Source organism: Agelaius phoeniceus, chromosome Z (assembly GCF_051311805.1).
Source record: "Agelaius phoeniceus isolate bAgePho1 chromosome Z, bAgePho1.hap1, whole genome shotgun sequence".
NCBI classification, from domain to species: Eukaryota; Metazoa; Chordata; class Aves; order Passeriformes; family Icteridae; genus Agelaius; species Agelaius phoeniceus.
Window position 1 is genome coordinate 73079225 of NC_135303.1, and position 23434 is coordinate 73102658.

At 35.4% G+C, this 23434-nt stretch overlaps 2 protein-coding genes across 6 annotated transcripts in view; both read right to left on the reverse strand.

Moving 5' to 3' along the window:
• Positions 1-23322, reverse strand: part of TRAPPC13 (trafficking protein particle complex subunit 13) — a 28871-nt gene extending 5549 nt beyond the window's left edge. The window contains exons 1-12 of one of the 4 annotated variants that reach the window (XM_054652659.2): positions 23193-23322; positions 16687-16755; positions 15712-15811; positions 15060-15144; positions 13646-13773; positions 13445-13517; positions 10212-10256; positions 7801-7818; positions 5537-5670; positions 4216-4414; positions 839-939; positions 36-183 (exon numbers count right to left, since the gene is read on the reverse strand). In XM_054652659.2, the coding sequence (XP_054508634.1) occupies positions 36-183; positions 839-939; positions 4216-4414; positions 5537-5670; positions 7801-7818; positions 10212-10256; positions 13445-13517; positions 13646-13773; positions 15060-15144; positions 15712-15811; positions 16687-16755; positions 23193-23238 (1146 nt within the window). In that variant the 5' untranslated portion in view covers positions 23239-23322. Of the gene's footprint in view, positions 1-35; positions 187-838; positions 940-4215; positions 4415-5536; positions 5671-7800; positions 7819-10211; positions 10257-13444; positions 13518-13645; positions 13774-15059; positions 15145-15711; positions 15812-16686; positions 16756-23192 lie in introns of all 4 variants that reach the window. The other 3 variants (XM_054652658.2, XM_054652661.2, XM_054652660.2) reach the window with 3 other exon arrangements.
• Positions 18396-23320, reverse strand: SHLD3 (shieldin complex subunit 3). 2 transcript variants are annotated; one of them, XM_054652664.2, is made up of 2 exons: positions 23193-23320; positions 18396-21001 (listed from the first exon to the last, which is right to left on the reverse strand). In XM_054652664.2, exon 2 carries the CDS (start codon positions 20868-20870, stop codon positions 20121-20123), a length of 750 nt encoding a protein of 249 aa, XP_054508639.1. In that variant the 5' UTR covers positions 20871-21001; positions 23193-23320; the 3' UTR covers positions 18396-20120. The 2 variants fall into 2 exon arrangements, with proteins under 2 accessions (XP_054508639.1, XP_077027424.1); XM_077171309.1 differs by lacking the exon at positions 23193-23320 and adding an exon at positions 22600-23143.
• Positions 23323-23434: the final 112 nt, after the last annotated feature.

Below are 23434 nucleotides of genomic sequence, written 5' to 3' on the forward strand. Positions count from 1 at the left end.
AGCTATTTTACAACAAAACTGTGCTAATAACTTACCTGCAATCCCTGCACTGAAGACAACAATGTAAGGGCAAGATGGAGGGATGAACTTGGGTGCAGCTTTCCAAGTTGCCTTCCTGAAACTCCACACCAGTGGATGGAATTAGTATTGCACATTTCTAAAACCAGATCCATAGTCCTTTCGCTGCTAGAGAAAATCGAAAAACAAGAATAAACCTGTGGGCTTTTTTAAGCATTCAAAGACTGAAGACATCTAAAAGCTTGATTATTATTCATGTTACTACTAATCAAGATTCATAAATAATTATAAGGTGGCAAGCAGTATTTATTGTGATGCACAGTAATTCAGCTGCAGGCAGCTCTCTTTGACACAAGCATCCTCTTATGGGTTTAGCAATACTGGATAACACAATAATTGGATGGACTACAAGCTTTTCATGAGAAGTAGCTGCAGGACAGATACATGCTTTAGTCTCTGGGCTCAATTTCTATTTAGAATTACTTCATTTAAATGTCATTCTTGCAACCCTACAATGAGTTGTGATTGAAGTATGAGGTACAAACATAAATAATATTGCAAACAGATGCATGGAATTTCTCAGCCAAAATTCTGCAATCTCCCATTTCAGTACCATATTAACAGATCATGATATAAGATTTTTTAGTTGTTTCCTTGAAGTTCTTTTTAGTCTCTGTGTTTCAAAGTAGTTTTGTGTTGCCACAAATCATAGTAAAGACCAGGTTTAAGTAGTTTCAGGAGGAAGTATGGAAACATAAAACAAAACCAGCCACAACTCACCCACTCAGGAAAAAGTAGGAGAATCACATGACATTGTTACCTGCAATTTGTTATTTTACATGTAATGTCAAAAGGTTCTTCCAAATTTACAGTATCTGGTATTGTCTCCAATGAAAGCCTTACATCACCATAACCAGGAGCCTGGGAAGGAACAAGAATGTATATTCTCAGGTATTGGATAGGGAAATTGAAGTTTTTACTGAAGGTTTCATTTCCTAGAAGAAGCATGGAATAAGACAAACCTGCAGAAAGAAGATCAACTGTGCTTTTGATTAGTATGGAAATCAGAACAGCTCTCCAACTGATGAACACCTTCTTCACAGGTTTAACAATTCATCAGATAAGGATGATCTTTAATATTACATTTTCAGGAGAGTTTAAATCCTTAAAATTTGAATAGCCATGTACAGTTCCTGAGAATATCAGCTTTAATCTAAGGCCTCTGTTAGGCAGATAACTGATCTGTGCAGACATCACCAGTAAACCTTCCCTACCACTATTCTATCCTAAGAAACAAGAGAAACTGCTATTTCAGTCCTCTCTGCCTCTGCCAAAATAATTAATTGTCATCAGTTAGAAAGTCACACAATATGAACACTTGTCAATTATCCATGAGCCAAACACATCTCATATGGTCTATCAATAAACTTATAGTAAATAACCTAGTACCAACCAGGGCTGATTCACAAAGCATGTTTAGATTTTTCAATCCCCACAAATGATAGATAATGAGGGAAAAATAGGGGGAAAATTTGTCCTGCCTTCCAAGGCTTAGTTATTGTACATGTTTCAATTCTGCTAATAAAGGAATGTTGTAGTGAAAGTAATATTTACAGTGTGATTGAAAGATATTTCCAAAGCAATCCAGAAAGTCAGTGATTGACCGGCTGGGAACGGGTTTTAGTCACATCAAGTTTGCTACAGACTAATGACAGATGACATTTTAGAAAGCATATTAAACTGGACATTAGAGTAAGCAAAGGGATGTCAAACCAATGGGGACTTAGATTAGTCAAGCAATATGCACTTGGAACCTTGAATGAAAGAGAAGTAATTATTCAGCACTGGAAAAAAGCAGATATATTCAGCTGTATTAGGTGAATGGAGAATTGACTGGAACAATTATACACATGATGCTAAACAACAGGTAGTTTTCCATTAACATTAGGATCTTCTTTTACCAGAGATACATTAAGAAAAAAAAACAACAAACACAAACCTACAATAAAAACAGTATTTTAGAGAATAAACTTAGCATCAACTGACCAAATCAAAACAGCATCAGAGTAGATGAGACCTATACCACACCATATCGGCTGAACTCAAAAATGAGATACCTCCAAGAACTGATAATTAGAGACGAAGGCATTGAAGTAACAATAAGAGGAGTAACAGGTTTTATCCAGAACTGAGGTAATTGCTCAGATTATGGAATCAACTACACAATTTCCCACTTGTGCCACTCAAGAATGATGCTCTTTACCTTCAGACTGGTTCTAGTGTGGTCCTGTACTGAATGCCTGTGAGCATGTGGAACTCCTTTTGGCATGTTGTAGACAGCTGCCTGGTTCATTGTCTCCAAAGAGACTGTAGTTGGGAATTCCAACACCAAGCCGCATTCAAACAAACAAACAAAAAAAAAAAACCCAACACTCTCAAAAAACCCAATGAAGAAAACAACCAAATGTACAAATTATGGTATGTGGGTACTTGTTTCAAAGTATTTCTGTATTTCTGATCTGACCTGTAACTAGGTCACTTCCCTAAATTTTCCTCCCATTCCAAACCACAACACTTAGGTAAATAGGTAATAGTAGAGGTAAAATTCTGGGCCTGGGTGGGAAACAATGGTTATAGTGCTGGCAAATGGATTAAGAGGAAATGATTAAGGGTGAGGTCTAGAAATTAAATAATCTGATAGCATTTACAAAATGAGGGGAGAAAAGTGGGAGTTATACTGCAACTCAAAAGGGAAAAGAAACAACTACCTGCTGCTTTTTTAAAGACAGATGTTGTCTAAAGTTCACAAAATAGTTAGTGTTTTTCTGTTAATCACAAGGTACAAAATGAATGCATGACGAAAACTAATCCTGGAGTGTTGAAGTGTGTGCATCACATGCAATTCTCAAAGGTTCAAATAAAAGAGAGGCAGAGTGTGGAGGAATAGAATGTAAGAGAATAGTGCAGAAGGCAATCTCACCCCTGAGGAGTTGCAGCTGTACTAATCACCAAAGATTAAGAACAGGCCTGCCCTTAATAGGCCACAGCTGTGTCCAATAAGAAGACGAGTGCTACAAGAGAGTGGGTTAGCTGGGTGAGGAGAGAGTTGGAGTTTGTTGATTGTGCTGTGAAGAGAGATGGAGTTTGTTGGCTGTACTGTGAAGAAGAAGGTGCAGCAAGGAGCTGCCCATGAGAAATCACCGAGAAGGTATAGAAGATTTGCAATACAATGACAACAGCAGAGTGAGACAATATTGATTTAGGGAGGGAAAAGAAATGAGAGAAAAGGTCAATTGAAAATGAAAACACTTATTGTTAAAAATAAGCAACAAGTTTCAAAGTAACAAGAGGAACTAAGTTTAAGGAAAAGGGCAGTTTCTAATTTCATGGGTTCAACACCTCAATTAAACACCTCAACACATTCAACACCTCAATTAAAAATCAAGACATGTTTCAGTGACTTAGTTACTTTTCAGTGACTTTCTTGTGAATTTCCAGGATCTAAGTTTGCTTGCCTAGTTCCAAATCAGTGTGACTTGCCCACAGAACTGCTCAATGTTTTAGTAGCTGGGGACTGGGGTAAAGACTGTAAACTTAGATTGAGATTCAACTGTCAAAGTTTTTTTTAACTACCCTTCTGTATCTCTCTCACCATCCTCAAGTGAGAAGATGCAAACCAGGTTTAAGCATTAGATGGCTGTGGAGCTGACTTAAGCAAGACAGTAATTACAAGTCAAAATTCAAGAACAATTTATAAATCAACTAGAATAGGAAAGACTCAATAAAAACTGTGACTGTGAAAGATACATAACATTATCCATAAAAAAATGTTACTCCAAGCTACAATATCTATATGAACGTGGGAGCAACTTCCATATCAAGAGTTGGCACATTTAAAGAGGTTCTTTTGTCAGTTTGTTGCCAAATGGTATCCAAGCAGTTAATTTTACTCTAACAAATGTAATTTGCAACACTGGTTACTGGATTCTGACAATTAAAGTTCTCCCTCCATTAACTTATCCACACTTCACTGAAGAAATATATGAAATAACTCTCTAATACATACAGAAAAGTGTGAATAAAAAATGAGGGTCAGAAAGTAAGCAGCTTGCCCTTTTCCAAGTCACTACTAAAATTGTTCATTGAGTTTCCTTAAAAATGAATGTTGAGTAAAATTAATACTGAAGTTAAACTTACCATTCTTTGTAGCTGGCTAGTTTGTAGCCTTCCTCGTTCACCCAGATTAGTTTTCCATACAATGTCTAATTTACCAATCACTGTTACACCTTTTATTACTCCAGCTTTCTCTGCAAATTCTTGCTTTGGTTTTAGACAGTATAAGTATTGACGTGTATCCATAGGTTGTAAGTAAGTCCTTGCACCAAAAGTAGACTCACTGAAATGAAAAAAACAATCGGTCTTAATTTAAACAGATATTCTGAAGATTGAGAACCCAACTTTTTTCCCCCATCCCCCCCAGGTTTTATTGTGTATGCACAGTTTGATAATGGTAAAACACATAGAATATTTTTCGTTTTCACAACAGAAAAGATCTCTAGAAAATGTGTAGCACCAAGGACCATGGAGAAATAAAATAACCTGTTCTTCTCAGCCAGAGAGAGGAATAGCACAGAACTTCTCTCTGCTACATTATAATTAATTATCTGCCATCTTAGCATTTAAACAAAAATGCTGGTCATTTTTCTTCTGCTATTTGTTTCCCTCACAGTAAATCTCAATGTCATGAAACTAAGATTCCTGTTCAGGAGAAAAACCATTACAGTGGATGTAAACACTTGGTAAAACAAAGCTTCATTATGCTGCAGGTGAATTCTTCAACAGGCAAGAAGAAGATGATAGAATTTTCACTTCAGCCCCTACTGCTGAAGCACTCAACCATCACCTCCAAAAAACCCAAGCAACTGCAAAGCACAAACAGCCAAAGTTAACGTCACAAGATCTTATATCCACCGTAGTCAGTTATTATGGTACTAGGTGTTTAATGAAATTAAATTTATTTTATTTCAGCATGAAAAATTTTTATACTCTATGACTACATGAGGGTGTACCACTGATCCACCCTGAGTGGTGTCTTGATATATCATGATTAGAACAACTGAAAACAATAAGCAGTTTACTGTTCAGGAAGCAAGGATTAGTCAGATGAGTCCTGTAAGGCTAAGTATGTACACAAAGGTCAAGTCAAAACCAGATCCGAGTTAAATTTTACACAGGAGATACTGAAATAATAGTATGTTTTCATGTTATGTCATCATTGTTACAAATTATTTGAGCATTAGGCTGGATATTTCTCTATTAGGTAGAATTATAGATTTTTAAGAATAGTTTATATACAAAAAAAAGGTAACAAATTTTCCAGAACACAGGATAGGATTTTGATCTTTTTATGCAAGCAAGACATACAATCCTCCTATTATAGACAAATGACTAATACTTGTATCTCTTGAAATATTAATATGAAGCATTTCAAAGTCAAATGTCCTGAATGTAAACATACCTTTCCCCTGCTGTGTTAACTGTGTTCAGTTCTGCAACATTGTACATCATAGATGGCTCTAAAGAAACCTTCTCCATAAACATTGGAGAGGTAGTGATATTCTGAATTTGAGCTTCCAGAAAGACTTCATCTGTCTGAAAAAAATCAGAAGTTCGAGTTAATGAAAATATGATTAGTGTTATTAAAAAGAGTAGGCAGTCCTATTGTTAAAAAAGTCACACATGTTTAGTTCATGCCTGCAAATCAAATCAATTAATGCAAGAAAAAACCTTAATCCCAGTAACAATAGGAGCAAAAGTGTTAGTCAACAGATATCTTGCCAAACAATGGATGTGGGATAATTTTGCTGTGTTCTAGCTATTGCTTATTTGTAATGCATTAAATCACCACTTCCCAAGACTTTCATCAACTTAATAGCAACTCAAGCTTTTATCCAAATTATTAAAAAAATGGAATAAATAGTAAGGAGTTGCAGTGCACAAGAACATGCCAAGCCAGATCACTAGTGCATCAAGCAGTATAAAAAAATTAAAGTAAATGTGTGTGTTTTTCTTTAACTGAAGTAAAATAGTTCAGGTACATGCTCTGAGCTTTTATTATTAAATACTAGCATTCTAGCTAAAATGCAAAATCCAACCCCTTCTCTCACTCAGCTGCATCATGCCAAAGGTTATCAATATAGTATGCATCCAACAATTTAACTGGTGCTCTACCTTCAGAACATCTGAAGCTAATGCCTCAAGGTGGTATCGAAGGACAAATTCTAGTACAAAAATGAAAGCTATAGACTGCTAAATTTCTGAAGGTGAAAAACCATGGGACTAGAGAAACTTTTGCCTCACTTCTTTTGTGGAATTGCAGACCAGTGAAGTCATTTTCCATGTCTAAAAATCTCAGGATATAATAATAATGGAAGACTCAGTCTATTAGAGATATGAGTCCCCAGAAAAGTGAAAACCACAATTAAAGAAGTGCCAGTTAAAAAAAGGGGGATACCAAATTTGCATTTACAACAGTCACTGATTGAGGCCATTGGATTAAGTGATTCTTCTAGGTCCCTTCCAACTAAAATAGTTTATTCTACAGATTCAGATTGAAGCAGTTTGAGTATTTTGTTATGATAAATTTTAAGAAAGCACTTTGTGAGGAAGGTGGAACAAAACTTAAGAGTTTCTTTTTGATCAGTGTAAATAAATTATTCTTTATACAAATGGAGTCCTGCTTGAAAATTACAAAATAAAAGTGTGACAAAAATGCCAAAATATGTTTAGTCTCAAAAAATTGTGTTAGAAGGAGAAATACAGAATGGTTGTGTAATTTTCTATATTATGTTATAAACACATTAAATACAAAGCAGCATCTATACAGTAATGAAAACTGTGCAACCTCAACAGGTTACAGAGACACTTAATCCTTGTAGGAACCGGAAATAACCCGAACTAAAACATGGCTCTCAGTCTCACTACTGCCTGACTGCCACTTGAATTGATACCATTTATATCCCATAAATCCATTGCTCAATGTTTCCATTTACCCAAATTTTAGTAGTTTTCAAAACAGCAACCATAGGCAGAAGTTTAAAAAAGCTAATTTGAAAGAGAAAAGAAAAAACAAGCAGCATAATGAAAAAGCAAGTTAGTTTTGTGTTATTCCTAATTTGGTTTAGTATTACATATTTAAAAAAAAAAAACTTGTCAAAATATGCAGTTTATTTTAGGACAAGGCACGCCTTAAAGTGAAATCAGACTGCAGAAGTAACATAGTAACTCAATCAACTGTTACATGCAGTTAAAATTGTGAAGTGCAGTTCCAACTAGCCAAAGGAAGGAAGAACATCCAACTGCTGCTCTCTCCTCAAACCCACTGTCTCCACCAACCAGATGTGAAAAGTTTTCTCACAGCTTACACAAGCAGTGCTGTAGTGAAACCTACATTTCCATGGGTCAAAACCAGAAAAATTTTAGAAGGAAATAAATTCTTTTTTCAAATAATATATGTAATAAAATTTTCTTGAGGTATGTTATTGGACAACCCCCACAAGAATCTGTAGATATCAAGTTCTAGTTTCAACAATGGGTATTAAAGAAAGAGCTAACCATTTAAATGATTAGCCGCACATATAAAGACAAGAACACATCCCTTTATGACACGCAGAACAAACATTGCTTTTCCATTATGTTTGTAAAGAATGTCAATAACAAGCACAGAGATAGTTAAGCAATTAAAAAAGCATACATATTTATAAAAAAATAAATAAAAATTACCACAGAACTGAGGTCACTCTAATGGGAAAATAAAAAAAGAACACATTAGAGAAATTAGGGTTAAATGTTAAAGAAAAAGGAGGCTAACTTCCAAACAAAATGCATTTCTGCATTTTTTTGCACCATTTAAACAAGATAGCATTAGTAAGACAGAAACAAATAAAAATGGATGCAAACAAAGATGACAACTACATTTCTAATAACTTATAGCTAGTATGGTTACATGATTTACTAGCTTTGCTTCAGAACCAATCCAAAGTAGAGCTTAAGGCACACAAATCACAGACAAGATATGGTAGAATAAACTGACTCAAAAAAAAGAGAGTTAGTTTTTTGAGTAAGTTTAAAGTTTGTCCTGAATTTCAATCCATGCAATGGGTTGTACATGAAATGGAAAAACAGTCCTTGTCACCTTATAGATAATTTTAAGTATCCTCATATATAATGTCTCAAAAATAATGCAGTAATGTGTCTTAGAAAAGCCACTATGTTGCAAGTTATAACAAAATTTGGCATAATATCTAGAAAAACTCTTTTTAGAATATGCATCAATCCAAAAACCCAACTTCAATTGCAAACTTTGTTGTCTACCTCCCTGTGCATGCCTGCAGGAACAGAACCTTTTATAGTGCCTTTTTTCAAGGCACATTAAAGTCACTGAGAGAGTAATTCAATCCCAGGATTGCAGCAGGTTAGGGCAACAGGGCATGTGTTCTGTGTATAAATTTCAGTGATCAACTCCATTTGGGTGCTACTGCAATATAAGCAATAAGCAAGAAGATTAAGGTTCAGCATCATTCCTTGTCTTAGAAGAAATTAAATTACGGATTATCATTAGACTATTAATAGAAATAAATTTTAGTAACAGACATTATTAAAAGACAGCATCACATCCATAATCTTAATGATTAAATAAGTTTAACTGGTTAGTCAACCTTTAGAGATCTTTAGTTAACTAATAACTGACATGTACCATTTTTTTCTCCCCTGCTCTCAAGGACAATAGTCAGGATGAATTTCTTGGTGCCTTCACAGCAACATAGCATCACACACAACAGCTAACCATAGACTTATTTCTAGGTATTTTGAAGTTAACTGAGTTCCATGGTAACAAGACATAGCAACACTTTATATACTTTCAGAAATTAGACAGGAGTGCTACTATACCAGTTTGCTGGCAAATGGAAATTGCTCATTTAATATCATCCAAAATAATTTTTAACATTTTTTTCAATAAATTGAATGGGTAAGATGGTAATGGTAGTTGCATAAATTCATAACCAAGAAGAACAAAAGGTATCAAAGAGCCTCTTAAAAACTCCACAGTGGAAAATAAAAAACACAAAAAAAAAAAACCTCCAAAACCCAAACCCTCATGTACCAGCTCAAACACCAAAGCTTCTCATAGATTTTTACCATGAAGAATTGGTAGTTAATTAAGAGTTAAATAAGAGCCTTATCAAGACTGGTCAGTATAACTACTATGAAAACCATTTAAAAAATTATCTATATAAAAAGTTTGCCCAGAATTACTTTAGAGAGGTGCTTCATCACAAACTTTACACATGAAGTATAAAGAGACAGCACCATTTAAAATATTGGTCTCCCTTTTCCCTACCACATATTTTACAGCTGAAATAATAATATAATCCACACACTAAATAAGAGATATATTTTGCTCACAGAGAAACTACTTCATTTCTTAGAATTGTTTTTCTTCTTAAATCCAGCAGAAGAAATTTCCAGACATTCTCACTTACAGAAAATAGCAGCTCTATAAAGGGCTCAGCCAGTGCTATGTGTTTATGTTCCAATCCTGCTCAGGTACCACACACCTGGTCAATGTATAGTTTGAAACCTGTGGCCTAAAGACACATACCGAATTCTTCCCATAAAGAGACAAAGGCAGACATGTACATATGTCCAAATAAATACGCAAGACATCTATAAGGTCATTTAGTTTAGAAGCACTGTGTGTAACTGCCACAAGCCTAAAACTTAAATTACTGAACTGAAGGGTCATAGTTACATAGGGAAGATCTAAATTTAAGTAATTTAAATTTAAATTTTCCCCACTCTGATAAATTGTCATCTCCTTTAAGAACAATTAATCTCCCTTACAGTAAGTACTCTATTGGCCTAAACATACAAGCAATAACTGAAAGTATTTGAGTCCATGAGAAACTGGAATATATGCAAAATTGTTAGTCAATTACATTAAGATCCTGACATCTCTTTTGCCCTTCATCAAGAGCCTATCTATTTTTAAACTATGCAATATATATCTATGACTGTTTTTCCATTAGAACTGATCAATTTTCTCAGAAAGGTGTACTTACAAAGCTCTTTGAATATAATCTAAGTAACAAACCCAGCAAGCCTAAACAAACCTGAATACACACAGTTCTCACCTCTGCATTGTAGAATTTGGTTTTCACATCTAGTGGTTTAAGAACCTGAATGAAATGGAAAAAAAAGACAGATTGACAATTGGTTTTTCAGACAACTTTGGCATAGACTCTTTTGAAGTACCAGGGTCTCTTACTAAAAAGGGTTATTTTTCTTTTTGATCTTACACATAGCAGGTGCATGACAGAATATATGACAGAATCAGCTCAAGAGTATATCCTAGCTGCTTCTTATTTATGCACACTTGACTGCTTTCCTACTAAGCAGTCTCCTCATACTGAAAACAAGTAATTCTCCACCCAAGCACTGGCCTCTTACAAAACTGCCCAAATCCAGTGCTCTAAGTAGATCTGTGTGTTTAAAATAACACTATATCCATCCTAGGTCCTGCATTTGCTTTCAACTGTGATCAAGAACTATCTAACATTTACAAGTCTTTCAGAGTTTTGTAACAAAAGTTACTGAGGGCTTCTCTAAACATAAACAAAGCAGAGAACTATCCATTTGTTTAGCTTTCTTAGCCTTCACTTCCTCCTTGAAAATGCAACAGTTTCAAGAAATTAAAGAAAATAATAATATATAAAATAATAAATAATATTCATCTCATGAGATTCAATCAGTAAAAGACAAAAACTCAATGATATAAAATATGATTATAACATGTTGGTTCTTAATGCTTGAATTTTGTGGATAAAGCTACTGCAGTTCACACATTCAAATACGAAGCATATATAAAGTGATATAACTAAAAGAAATAATCTTCTATCATACTTGTAAGAAATTTAAATTCTGTTTCTGAAGACACTTGTTTCCCATTACAAAGGGAAACTTTTTTTGTTTGCATATCACTGCATCCTGAGAGACCTCTAATGTTCCAAGTTGTCAAAAAAATTTTAGCACTGAAGAATTCAAGATCAAAAAGTCTTCACAGACACTTCATCATTTTAAAATGCATAAAGTTCAAATCTTTCAAGTATTCATTATTATCCTTCCCTAGTCAAAAAAATGAATAAAAAAATTTAATTTAGGTCTTTGTTGAAAGACGATTTTTCCTGTCAAGTATATTTCTTCAGTGAGCTTATAAATTTCCCAACATGCTGAATTTTTTCTCTCTCTCTGATAAACAGTCTTTCCATTTATTGCAGTAAATTTCAATTGGCATTCCAGTAAAATACATAAAATTATTGTGAGGTTCAAAACCACCCAATCCTAGAAGGAATCATTCCTTCTCCATGAAAACATAATGCTGTTAATTACTCAGAGAAAGCTTTGGAACAGAACAGCACTATCAATCAGTATAAAACTACATATATTGGTTTAAAAAAGAAGCTGATTCAAACCAAGTAACACCAGTTCAGCTTAAAAGATGCTGGAAAATGTAACTGAAAAATGTGAGAATCTGTAAAAGAGTATTCTTTTATTATAAAATAGCTACTGACATCTCAATCACTAGCAGCCATGAATTTTCATTGTAAAGACACAGTTCAGTTTTCTGTAACACTCCTTTTTGTTCATTCTCAGGTTTCCTACTGATGTCTCTATGTCAAATTTAAAAACTAACAGCCAAAATTCTCAGTGCAACGCTTCTCTCATAATGAATTAGAGTATTTATAAGGAAGTGTATGTATACTTATGCTTCAATCTTTGAATGGAGGGCTTCATATTTGACAGCTAGCTACAAATGTTCTGACAATTCAGTTGCCTGTGCTGAGTTCAGTTAAAAACCATGGCAATTATACATGCATGCAGAACCCCCAAAAATCTGCACAAATAAGTTTGAATACAAAATCTAAAGGAAACAAATCTTGTACGAAGTTCTGACAAGAAGAACATTAGGGAACAGAGAAAAGATGAGATCTGAAGTTTGTACATGCATGTGTATGCAATCATAGAAAACCTAGAGGGGAGAGAGAAACAGAACACTCAACAAAGGAAAAGAATGGAGAAATGGAAAGGAAAGTAGTGTTATAAGGAAAGCATGACAAAGCACACAAAGATGAAAATTAACTTCAATAAAGACGAAGAAACTCTAGAGATGCTAGTTTCAGAGGGAGGGCAACACAAAAATTTATATGGAACCATTTTCCCTAGGATTGTCAGGATACACCTTTGATTAATCAATACCTGGCATTTCAAGGCCCATGACTACTAACAGCACTCAAGTGTTCTTTCTAAAACATGGCAATTTAACCTTCTAAAGACTGAAATTATTTTTTTCTGAAATATCTAGATAAATACTAGAAAATAGTGAAATGCAATCACCCCATAGTATCATAGAATATCCTGAGTCGGAAGATAACCACAAGGACATCAAGTCCAACCTCCAGGAATATGTGCCTGATAGCTTTGTCCAAATGCTTCATGAAAACTGTCAGGCTTTGCACTGTGACCACTTCCCTAGGGAGACTGTTCTGGTGTCCAACAGCCCTCTGGGTTAAGAACCTTCTCCTAGTATCCCACCCAAACCTCTCCTGAAATAGGTTTAGGATGAAACTATATACTGCTCCTGTATTAGCAGGAGCTCTGTCAGAGTATCTAAAAATGTATTCAGTCAAGCATGTCATGTAATCCTCCATTCCATGAAGATTAGTCCGCCAATATCCAAATCTCAATATATTTCTCTAAAAAATTAAACATCCATGAAATACACATTAAACAGTCTCTTTCTTGCCAGAACCAGCCCACAGATTAGTTTCTTCCTTTCCTCACTCTTACCGCAAGTCTTGATATTTGTCTGATGGAAGAACAGGTTTAAATTCTGTCGGTATTAGATATAACACAATAGACTTCTTTACGTAAATTCCTCTAAAAACCAAACTATTTAATTCCAGTTTAATAAGGTTACACACACCAAAAGAAAAAACAGAATTTTACAATACAAGCTCAATGATTGCATGTATCAAAGCCAGAATGACCAATACTTGTTCCAATACTGTTTAAAAACAGTCATGGAACTGTCTGCTATAAAAAGGGACTTTTTAAGAGTACATCTTTTTCTCAGTAAATTAGTAAAAATTATTAGATGTAATATTTATTAGTTCTGAGATTATTACTGTGTGGTAATTGGAAAACACCAGTTTGTGTGAAGTTTGAAGCAGTGGCTCTTAATGGTTCACTTTTAAAAGGGAACAGATTTTTGGTACATAAAAGTGCTTATGAAGTATCAAATGTTTTAAAATGTGTCTTCTAGACTCACACACTTATTAAAAGTAGAATAAAATGCTTCACGAAATACCTGAAATTTGAAGAACTTTCTGAAGTACATCTTCTCTCCAGTCTGCGTAGTATAACTTACTGCACAAACTAAGCTGAAAAAAACAAATTTAAAAAAAAGCTGTGTTACTTTAAATCTTGTGCTGTATCAAAAGCAGAATAGCATGCATGTACTCCAGTTTCATTTAAGCTCATTTAATAATAGAAAAATTTAAAATTTTACATGTGTGTTCCTATCTCCTTTACTTCATGATGGATCACGTCATCAATGCAACAGTCAGGTTTAAGTTCTGCCACTGCAGCACTAGAAGCTGAAAGATTCAAACGCTGAGAACTTGTCTGAAGATCAGCCTGGGAATGGAAAAACAAAGCATCAGTTAGAACTACATCTGTTTAACTTGTGTTAAAGAAAAGTAACTTATGTTATAAAGTCCTGGGTCTTACTGAGCATTTTGTACCCTACATGCTTTCACAGATATTGTAAGAGCTCAGTTGGTCAGAACAACACCAAGGCTGTAGGTTCGATCCTTGGGTGGGCTACTGACTTAAGACTTGGACTTACTCATCCTTGTGCGTCCCTTCCAACTCAGAATATTCTGTGATATTCTTGACTCAGACACCTTCTGGGACATATATTAAGATGATGAGATACTTACAAAGCTAAAGACAAGCTGTAAAACATATAAATAGTCCAGTCCTTTACCATACAGCTTAAAAAAATCTCTATTTACTTTCTACATTGAGTTACACAATGACTTCTGTAATTTTTACTCTGCTTTATTTTTCAGTAAACACAAAACCCCAACTCTCTAGAAAATAATTAATACAATATACCGATCAGTGTATGCTTCACAGGGAATTGAAGATCTCATTGAAAGTGAAGGTAAGTGAATGTAACTCCATTTTTTAGCTGTGGAAGTTTTGCTACACCAATTGTTCAGAGAAGTTTTAAACAGAAGGGTGTATGTCCAAAGAAGATCAGTGGAGGTGAGGGTGTTTAGCCAGGAGAAAAAGGCTCAGGAGAGGGACTTTACTGCTCTCTGCAACTACATGAAAGAAGACTATAGCCAGGTGTGGTCTCTTCTCAGAAGTAACAAACAATTGGAGCAAGAGGAAATGGCCTCAAGTTGCACCAGGGGAGGTTTAGATTGGATAGCAGGAACAATGTCTTCATGAAAAGGGTTGTCATTGACCAGGCTGCCTAGAGAAGTGGTTGAGCCACCATCTCTCCAGGGGACTGTGCAGATGTGGAACTTAGGGACACAGTTTAGCAGTGGACTTGGCAATGCTGGGTTAACACTTCCACTTGGTGACCTCAGAGGTTTTTTCCAACCTAAACGCTAAGACTCTGTAATAAATCCATTTTTTGACACAATCCTAGTTTTCCATCTTAATCTTTGAAGAATTCTATAATAATTGCTATTTTTATGCAATTAGAGAATTATAATTCCATTATAATTATAATAATTCTATTCTTACTCTTTCCAATTTCCAGGTATATTTTCCAGATTGGAAAAAGAGACATATATTTCCTAAAGTCTACGTATTAGCATTAAACGTACAATATATTGTCAGAGAATATAATAATTGTGTTTTATTTTTATAAATATTTTATAAGTGGATTTTTCTTCACTTACCTTCACAAGTATGTCCTTGACAACTTGATTGCTATCATTGTGCACACTAATATAACTGGAAAATGTCTCTCCCAGAAATATATTCCTGTATTTCAGGCAAAAAAAAAGAAAAAAATGAAAATATTTTTAGTAACAGTTATTAAAAAACAGAACATTTCACTGAAACATTTTTAAGTTCACACACATACACATTTGCCAGATCAAACTGCAGAATACAACTGGCATTTGCGTACTCATACTTCTGAAATCATCCTTCTAAGACAAACAGTTTTAAAAGAGAACAAACAAATCAGAATTTTTTCTAGCTAAAAGCCTAACAGGAATAAGAAGATGGATTTCAGTACCCACAAAAATCACAGTAGTAAACTCTGTAAGTTTAACACATGATTTATAGTAGTGCATTATCTTACAAATTCACACACAGTTGCAAATCTCTTTCAACTTTCAATGCATATTAGGTTCAGTCAGGCTACAGACAAGAAACATCAGGCAGAATACACATATATATTTATAAATCAAGCCACGTATTACTTTTTAAATGACTGAACATCTTGTTGCAGAACAATGTTATTCAAAGAGAAAGAGAAGTATGAATCCTAAACCAAATTAATCCTAAACCTTGCATATTACAGTTAGAATAATTTATTCTTACCCAAAATTTTGAGGCAAAGTCAGCATTTCTCCTAACATCAAAGTTTCAGCCCCCTTTACAGTAGAAGGGTCATCTTTCATGAGCTGGTTAAATAGATTACCTGTAAAAATATCAAGTTCCTATTAATTAAATATTTGCTAAGTCCAAAGTTTTGTCTACATTTAAGTTAGGCACATAATCGCTTACTCAGATGTAGTTTATTTTAGATACATTTCTTTTACAATAAACTTATTTAGGGATGAAATATATATCCATAAGCCTGCAAGTTATAACTTAACTTCAAGACACTCGTGTCCAATAACAATAATTTACTCAGTATATACGCACTGAAGTGCACAATTCATTGCTCAAATTAATACTGAATTTTGAAAGAAATTCCATCTAAACCACATTACATAACAGAAGTAATCAACCTCACTTACTTTCTTCCCCTGCTTGATTTTTTATTTCTACACAACCCTCCTTCTTGAATCTTTCCTTTGACTCTCTTATACTTGACTTCAAGACTTCAACTATTTCTGGGAGACAACCCAGGGATTTCCAATTCATGACAGCACACCAAGCATAATGCAACTCAAAACCAGTGATTCTTGCAAGATTGTTTTTCCACAGAACATTCATGTGTTGGTTCTAACTACCAGGGCCTTTTCTTCAAATTAAAAAAATATATATAGTAATGCCAAACTTTCTCCACTTACACATTTCTCTCACAAAAATGCATCTCACTGTGTATATCAATTGCTCAGACTTTGAGGTCATGTGTTTGTTTGAGTATCATCACCAATCTTTCAGAGATACAAGTCAAGAGCTATAGAGTGCACCTTGGTACTTTCCCTTAGCTATTACCAAATCTTAAGTATATTGCTGTTTCAGGTAAGAGTTTATGGGAGGTCATGACTCCTCCAAGTGCTAGATGGTCACACTGCTTAAACTTGGTAAAACATACATAATAATCAGTCAGTAGAAAAGACTTACCTGGCAAATCTCTTTCTTCACAAGTCACTGGAATATTAGTGAACAAGGTAGGTTTGGTTAGCCTCATCACTGCAAGAATAAAAAAAAAAACCAAAAAAAATTGGTCAATCAAATTATTTTTAATTTTGTTTTTCAACTTCCACAAGAAAAACCAAAACCACCCAACAAATCACTACCACCAAATAAGTCCCAGACTGAAAAAGGATCACATGGCCTTTTACAATACAAAAAAACCTCCCTGCTATTCTAAAATCCAAGAATACCATTGCTTCTTCCTGCTTTTTATCCTGGTGAACTAACCTACTCATTTACTGCTTTCAATTTGATATGCTAGAAGTCTTACACTTGCTACAGCATTAAGTGCTTTGTGGTCTTCAGAAGTGTGTCCATTTCATTTGTTTGTAGACTTTTCCAGCTTAAGTGCCTATTCCTGTGATCCTTGCTGCCCTAGAATGGGACATGACGACTCGTACAGATCCTTTCAGTCAAACACCAGTCTTAGAAATTGCATTTACATCTTAACCTATAACACTTTCACAAGGTAGAGTTACAATACTAAAAGCCTACATTATTTATACCCTGCTTTTTCTCTAAGTCACAAACTTTAACATCAAACCACTAAAACCAGCACAAAAACCTCATGAAAATATAACAAAGCTATTTTATTGACACTGACAAAATCAAAATCATTAATATTTTCCTATTAAAAAACGCTACTCAAGTAAGTGGTGTTTTCAAAGGCTATTTTAACTCACACTCAAAATTACATTATTTTCACTTAAATGACAGATTTAAGGTGCTACTACTTAAATGATTTCTCCCTCTTCAAATTAACCAAAGGCCCTAAACTTATATATAGCTTATCATGAAGGCATTCATATAAAACAAAATTGAGTGTTTGTAATCTTGTGTTAATCTGAATATGTAAAAACCGTTAGGGCTTTTTTCTTTGAAACTTACAAACATAACACCAACTAAAACTAAAAAGTAAACCAAAAGGATTTCTCTTGATTGCAACAAGTTAATCAATACCTTTGCACTGACACAGTTATGGTGGGTTATTTTTATTGTACTTTTGTACAGCTATTGTATCTAGACAGCATTCACTGTTCCCAGTGGCAGAAAGTATTCAATTACTTTGACAGACATTTGGGTACAGTGGGTCGTATTGGTTCATAAGAACTTATGCTACCATACAGCAGACCTATGCAAATTAGCATTGACAAAAACTATTCTCACTTTTCACATGAAAAAAGAGAGAATACATTCTCTTTGTTATGGTGACCTTTGAAGGCTTAGAACCACAAGGTATATTAAACAAAACCCAAGATATATAAAATAGAGTAAATAGTGAACCACATTCAACATTGAAAATGACAAAGAAAAGATACTGAATTACACATGCTTATGAATTAAGCATTCCTCAAAGCGAACAAACTGAGAGCCTGGATTTCAGCTTGTATCCTGGTGCTAACCAAGACTGCAGTAATTCTGCAGAGCAATCAAACATGGTGTTCACTCTTACAAGACCTCAGTTACCAGCTGAGGTGCTCACAGGTAGCGGCGCATCTGCCGTTATTCACATACGAGGCAACCCAAAGCCGCACAAAGCTGGCACCTACAGTGACAACAACCTCTCCTTCTGTTTAGTAAAATGTTTGTTCAGCACTTTTGTCAGTATATCAAATAAATCTAGTGAGACTGTATTATTTGCATTATCAAATTTTATTCAAATTCACACTATGCCTGTATAACTAGTATTTGCTGTTTCTAAAGAAAAAGTTAAGTCATGTTTCAGAAAATAAATAAATACATCACAGAATGAAGTCAAAACAAACTAGATAGATATATTATCACATTTATTAGAAGTACTAAATTATTGTTAGAAAATGTATCATCTCTTCCAAGACCCTAGATACAAAATACATTAAACAGAACTCAAATCACACTGCATTTTATTTCATTTTATCTTCAAAAATGCTGATGTACAAAGAAGTTTAGTTACTCTTAATGTTGAGCTCAGAAATATAATGTCAGCAAAAAAATTGACTATATAGGCTTTAAACCTAATAACAACCCTCAATACTGCAGTTAAAATGCAGTCTAGAGAGAATTTTGCATCAATTTTGCTAAGCAGTCATATTAAATGTCACAAACATCTCAAATATAAGACATATATAAATGTCTTAAAATTCAGTCAAAGTTTAAAAATATATGTCAGTGACTCAAATGGAGAAATTTTTATCTTAAAAAATTGTAATGCCTACAATAAAATATAGTTATCCAACACCAGGATGTTATAAGAATGTTAAGTCTGAGGGGGATTCATTTTTTTTTTTTTTTACAGAGGGATCCCTGTTATGCTTATACATACTTTGGTGTGAGTGGCAATAATGATAATCTAATAATCTACAAATGCTGTTTTCCTCCTTTTCCAGATGCTACAAACCTTGACCTCCAGCTACATCAAAACTATCTAGAATTAGTAGGAGTTCAAATGCATAACCTTGCAGTCATATTGATCCCAGTTTAACTTCTCTACTGACCCTCCAAAGTTTCAACTGAGCAGGGACAGCATGACCTTGGAACACTTCATTCTTTTAGAAGACAAAAAGTCATCCTGAACTCTGCCTTTTATGACCGTAAAAGGTATTCAAATTCTCAAAGACAAAAGAGGTTTCAGATAGATGTCTCATTTCTTAATTTCCTCACTTTTACCTGGAAGCTAGTGTTTTCTTGTTCCCAAATATAATTAGAGACAAAAAACCAGAAACATCAGGAAAAGAAATTATCAAAGGCATAAAGCAGCAATTATTAAGTTGTTAGTTATTTTTCAGCCCACAACTTCCACTGAAGCTATCATTAATACTTCTGTGAAAATATAGCAAACATTACTAAGAGAGTGCATATATCCCACATAAAGTAAGTTTGTATTTCATGGGAGGGATATGCCATCATTAAAAAAACTCACAGACTGCTTTCAGGAGATAATCAGATCTTGAAAATCTTAATGTCACTTACAGCTATTATAGCAATTATTACAACAATTTAAAAACATCTTTCCTTCTCCTAATTCCAATGAAGCAGAGAGGACATACTTTGCTTAATTTAAAGCATTAATTTTATTATCTGATATAGCTTGGAATAGTCTGGAATTCTTACTTTAATTTTTTCCTTTAGACCACCAAGGTAGAGAAAAGCTATAAAACACAGTACTAAGACAAACAGAAACTTACTAATCTTAACAGAAGTCTAAGTCTTGAGGCAAAACAAAGTTAAAGAAATATATCATTATAGTTAGAAAATCATAGCAAAGTAACATAAGTAGTTTTCTTACTGTTAATTTATCAGTTGTTCTAAGGTCTACATATTCTAAAGTGTTTAAAAACTTTAGTATTTCTGACAGTAATGTTATTATTAAATTACATCTGAAGTTATAAACTAAATATAATTCCATATTTATGTACAAGCAAATTCATTTTATCTGTAAGGCTAAGCTTTTCCCTGAGAATATTTCTAACATATTCACAGTATAATATATCACAGAAAATCCATATCTGTCCCACAGATCTTTGGATAGTAGCATTGCAAGATGGCAATTCATTCTGTTTAATGAGTCTATTCAATTTTACCCATATGTCCTCCAAATTCTGATTTTTACAAAGAGACTGTTCAATTGTCCACTTGGCTCTACAAAATGCATGCAGCTTTAGTCTTTCCAAATTATTCTGCAGTTCTTGAGATAAAGGATGAATCTTTTCTCGGAGTTTAGCTCTAGGGAGAGAGACACTCCAAGACCTTTTCAATTTCTGTTTTCCGTTAGGTGGTGGTTCTCCTTGACAGTCCAAGTTAATTGGTCTGTGAACAGCCTGTGCTTGGATTAAAGTTGGACCATGTTTCATGATAGAGTGAAACTCAAAGAGATTTTTTGTGCAGTCATAATCAGGAGATCCTGTAACATATTCTGAAGGTGTAGAAAGCTGTTTCAATTCTTCCACTTCCTCACAAGAAATAACAGGTGCCTGCTTTTTTGGTTTGAGGGGAAGTCTGCGTAAATCATTTGGAAACCAGGGTGCAAATCTTGGTAATTGGCGAATGGGAAACTCCTTCACTGCTGCTTCTGCAAATTTCTGCAGTTTTATTAGATCTCTCTGATGTGGTCGATAGTGCAAGACCACTTCCATGCTCGAACAGTAGGAATCCAGTGATTCTTAGGAAAACAGTCTCTTGATAATGATTCTTGTATCTAGACTGAAACATCTTATTTACAAGAATTTCCTTGCCTCATGATGCATAGATCAGTGGAAAACAGGACCTAAAGCAGAAGTATTATAAAACAATGAGATACTACCATATTAAGACAAATGTTGCTAGGATATTTTTCAAGAAAGAAATAGGTAGTAAAAATACATGAGATATATATCAGAACAATTTATTTTATCTAGGCTGAACATTAGTGGCTGTATTCCATCATTACCAGTGTAACGTCAGTACACTAAACATTATCCACATGCACACTGCTTACTCTAAACAGTCCTTTTCCAAGAGAACTCTTTTACTGTCACCATCTCATACTTGCCATCCATCACTATTCTGGTTATATCGTCAGGATGCATATTAAAAGACACACAATTACTTCTGCCTATTTTCTCAAATTTAGCTGACAATTTTTTTAAGTGTTTTACTCCTCTATATCAGCACTTTTAGCCGAGGCACATAAAGTAACTAGAAAACACATATGTTACAGAAACCCTTCCCAAAATAGAGCCTACTGATACAGTAATTTTTAAAGTGAAAAGTTAAAAGGGAAGTGTTCTAGGCAAATTAAAGGTGCCTGGTTCCATTTTGTATCAGAACTACACATTTTTAGCCTCAAAGCTTCCAAGCATTACATGCAACTATGCTTTAATTCTTAAGGAACCGATAATTTCTTAATTTATTAGACTTTTGCTTAATAAGCAACTTATTAAGTTGTCAAAGGCTTTATACTTCCATACAAAGATTATATTAAATTCAGAAGCATGGTGAAGGGAGAACTACAGTATTATGAAACATAAGTAAAACATGCACAGTGTTGCTCTCCTATTTCCTATCCTTCTTCCCCTTTCCCCCTGCACCCACAAAAATTTTGCAATCATTTCGCACTCCCTAATGGAAAGCAGTAACATACATGATATTAAAATAACAAAATCTAGGATTGCCACTGTCAAGATTTTGTTTAATACAGCCACAATGCACATAAATCCCCATACTTTCCCCATTTCTACAAAAACTACAACCTGGATAAAATTCAATACAAAACTAAGGATAGCACTGGTTTCTTATAAAATCAAAATGATCCACCACAAAGCTTTTTACTTTGAATTAATTACTATCAAAACGCATTTGAGAGCTGCTGATGTTTCACGTTCTCATGTTATTGCCCTTATTGCATGTGTGTATATGTACGTGAAAAGAGCTTGCTGGGCTTTGAATTATGGTTAACAGATTTTACCAGCACATGGAGACACCATTAAAAACTTTGTCCAGGAGAGTTTTAAAACGAGAAGATGGTCTCTGAAATCACTCATACCTGCACTACTTTATCTACCTAGGCAGTCTCACTGATCTAGAATGCTTGCAGAGGTGAGATTCTAACCAGCTCTCCATTGCATGCACATAACTAGCAGCATTTATGATTCAGAAATGATCAAATTCTTCACAGGGCTCTCTTGATTTCTACATTAATTTTGGAGGCATGCAAGTGACCTACACAATTGTATTTTCACTCTGTGATTCCTGAATCAAGGAGGTAAGCCTCGTAATTGCACATTAAGCAGAGGGTGAAAAGGGCAAAAGGCATCCTAAAGGGGAATCAACTGTGTTGGAAAATACGTCTGAGATCATGGAATCCAGCATAAAACCGAACACCACCTTATCAAATAGACCACGGCATCAAGTGCCACGTCCATGTTCCTTAAATACTTTCCGGGACGGTGACTCCACTACCTCCCTGGGCAGCCCATGCCAGTGTCTGATCACCCTTCCTGCGAAGGAATCCCTCCTAACGCACCGCCTAAGCCTCCCCTGACCCGGTTTAACACTGTGTCCTCTCGTCCTGAAAAACAAACAAACAAGAGGCAGCAGGAGAACTGGAAAGGAAATTATAGCTGAACATTTTCTTTGAAGCCTTATGGAAAGCACTGACACAGCCGGGCAGCCGCGTTGAGCCCCTCACGCCAGGTGCACACCCTGTGGTGAGAGTGGCACGGTAGAGCCGCGCTACCTTGTGCCCTCGGGCACGGCAGAGCAGCCCTCACCGCTACCTTGTGCCCTCGGGCACGGCAGAGCAGCCCTCACCGCTGCTTTGTGCCCTCGGGCACCGAGCGCCGCGGCCCCCGAGCGCCGGGCCGCTCCCTGCTCCACCTCCTTCTAAACCGGGGGGAGAACCACCCTCGGCTGCGGATCAGACACGCAGTTTCACCACCCCGGGCGGGCGGGAACCGGTGGGGCCGCGCTGTTGGTACCTTTCAGAGCCAGCAAATGCTCCTGCTTGGGCTGGTTGACGTCCATGGCCTTCACCCCGCGGGATGGCTGGCGGAGCGGGAGGCGCCACGCACACTGCGGCGGCAGCAGGCACGGCCGTCCCAGGCTGCAGCGCGGCGGAAGGGACTACAGCCCCCAGGGTTCCCTGGGCGGTCCTGGTGCGGCACGGCCGCCTCCTCCGCCTGCCAGTTCTCCTGTGGGGCACGCTGGGAGTCGTAGTTTT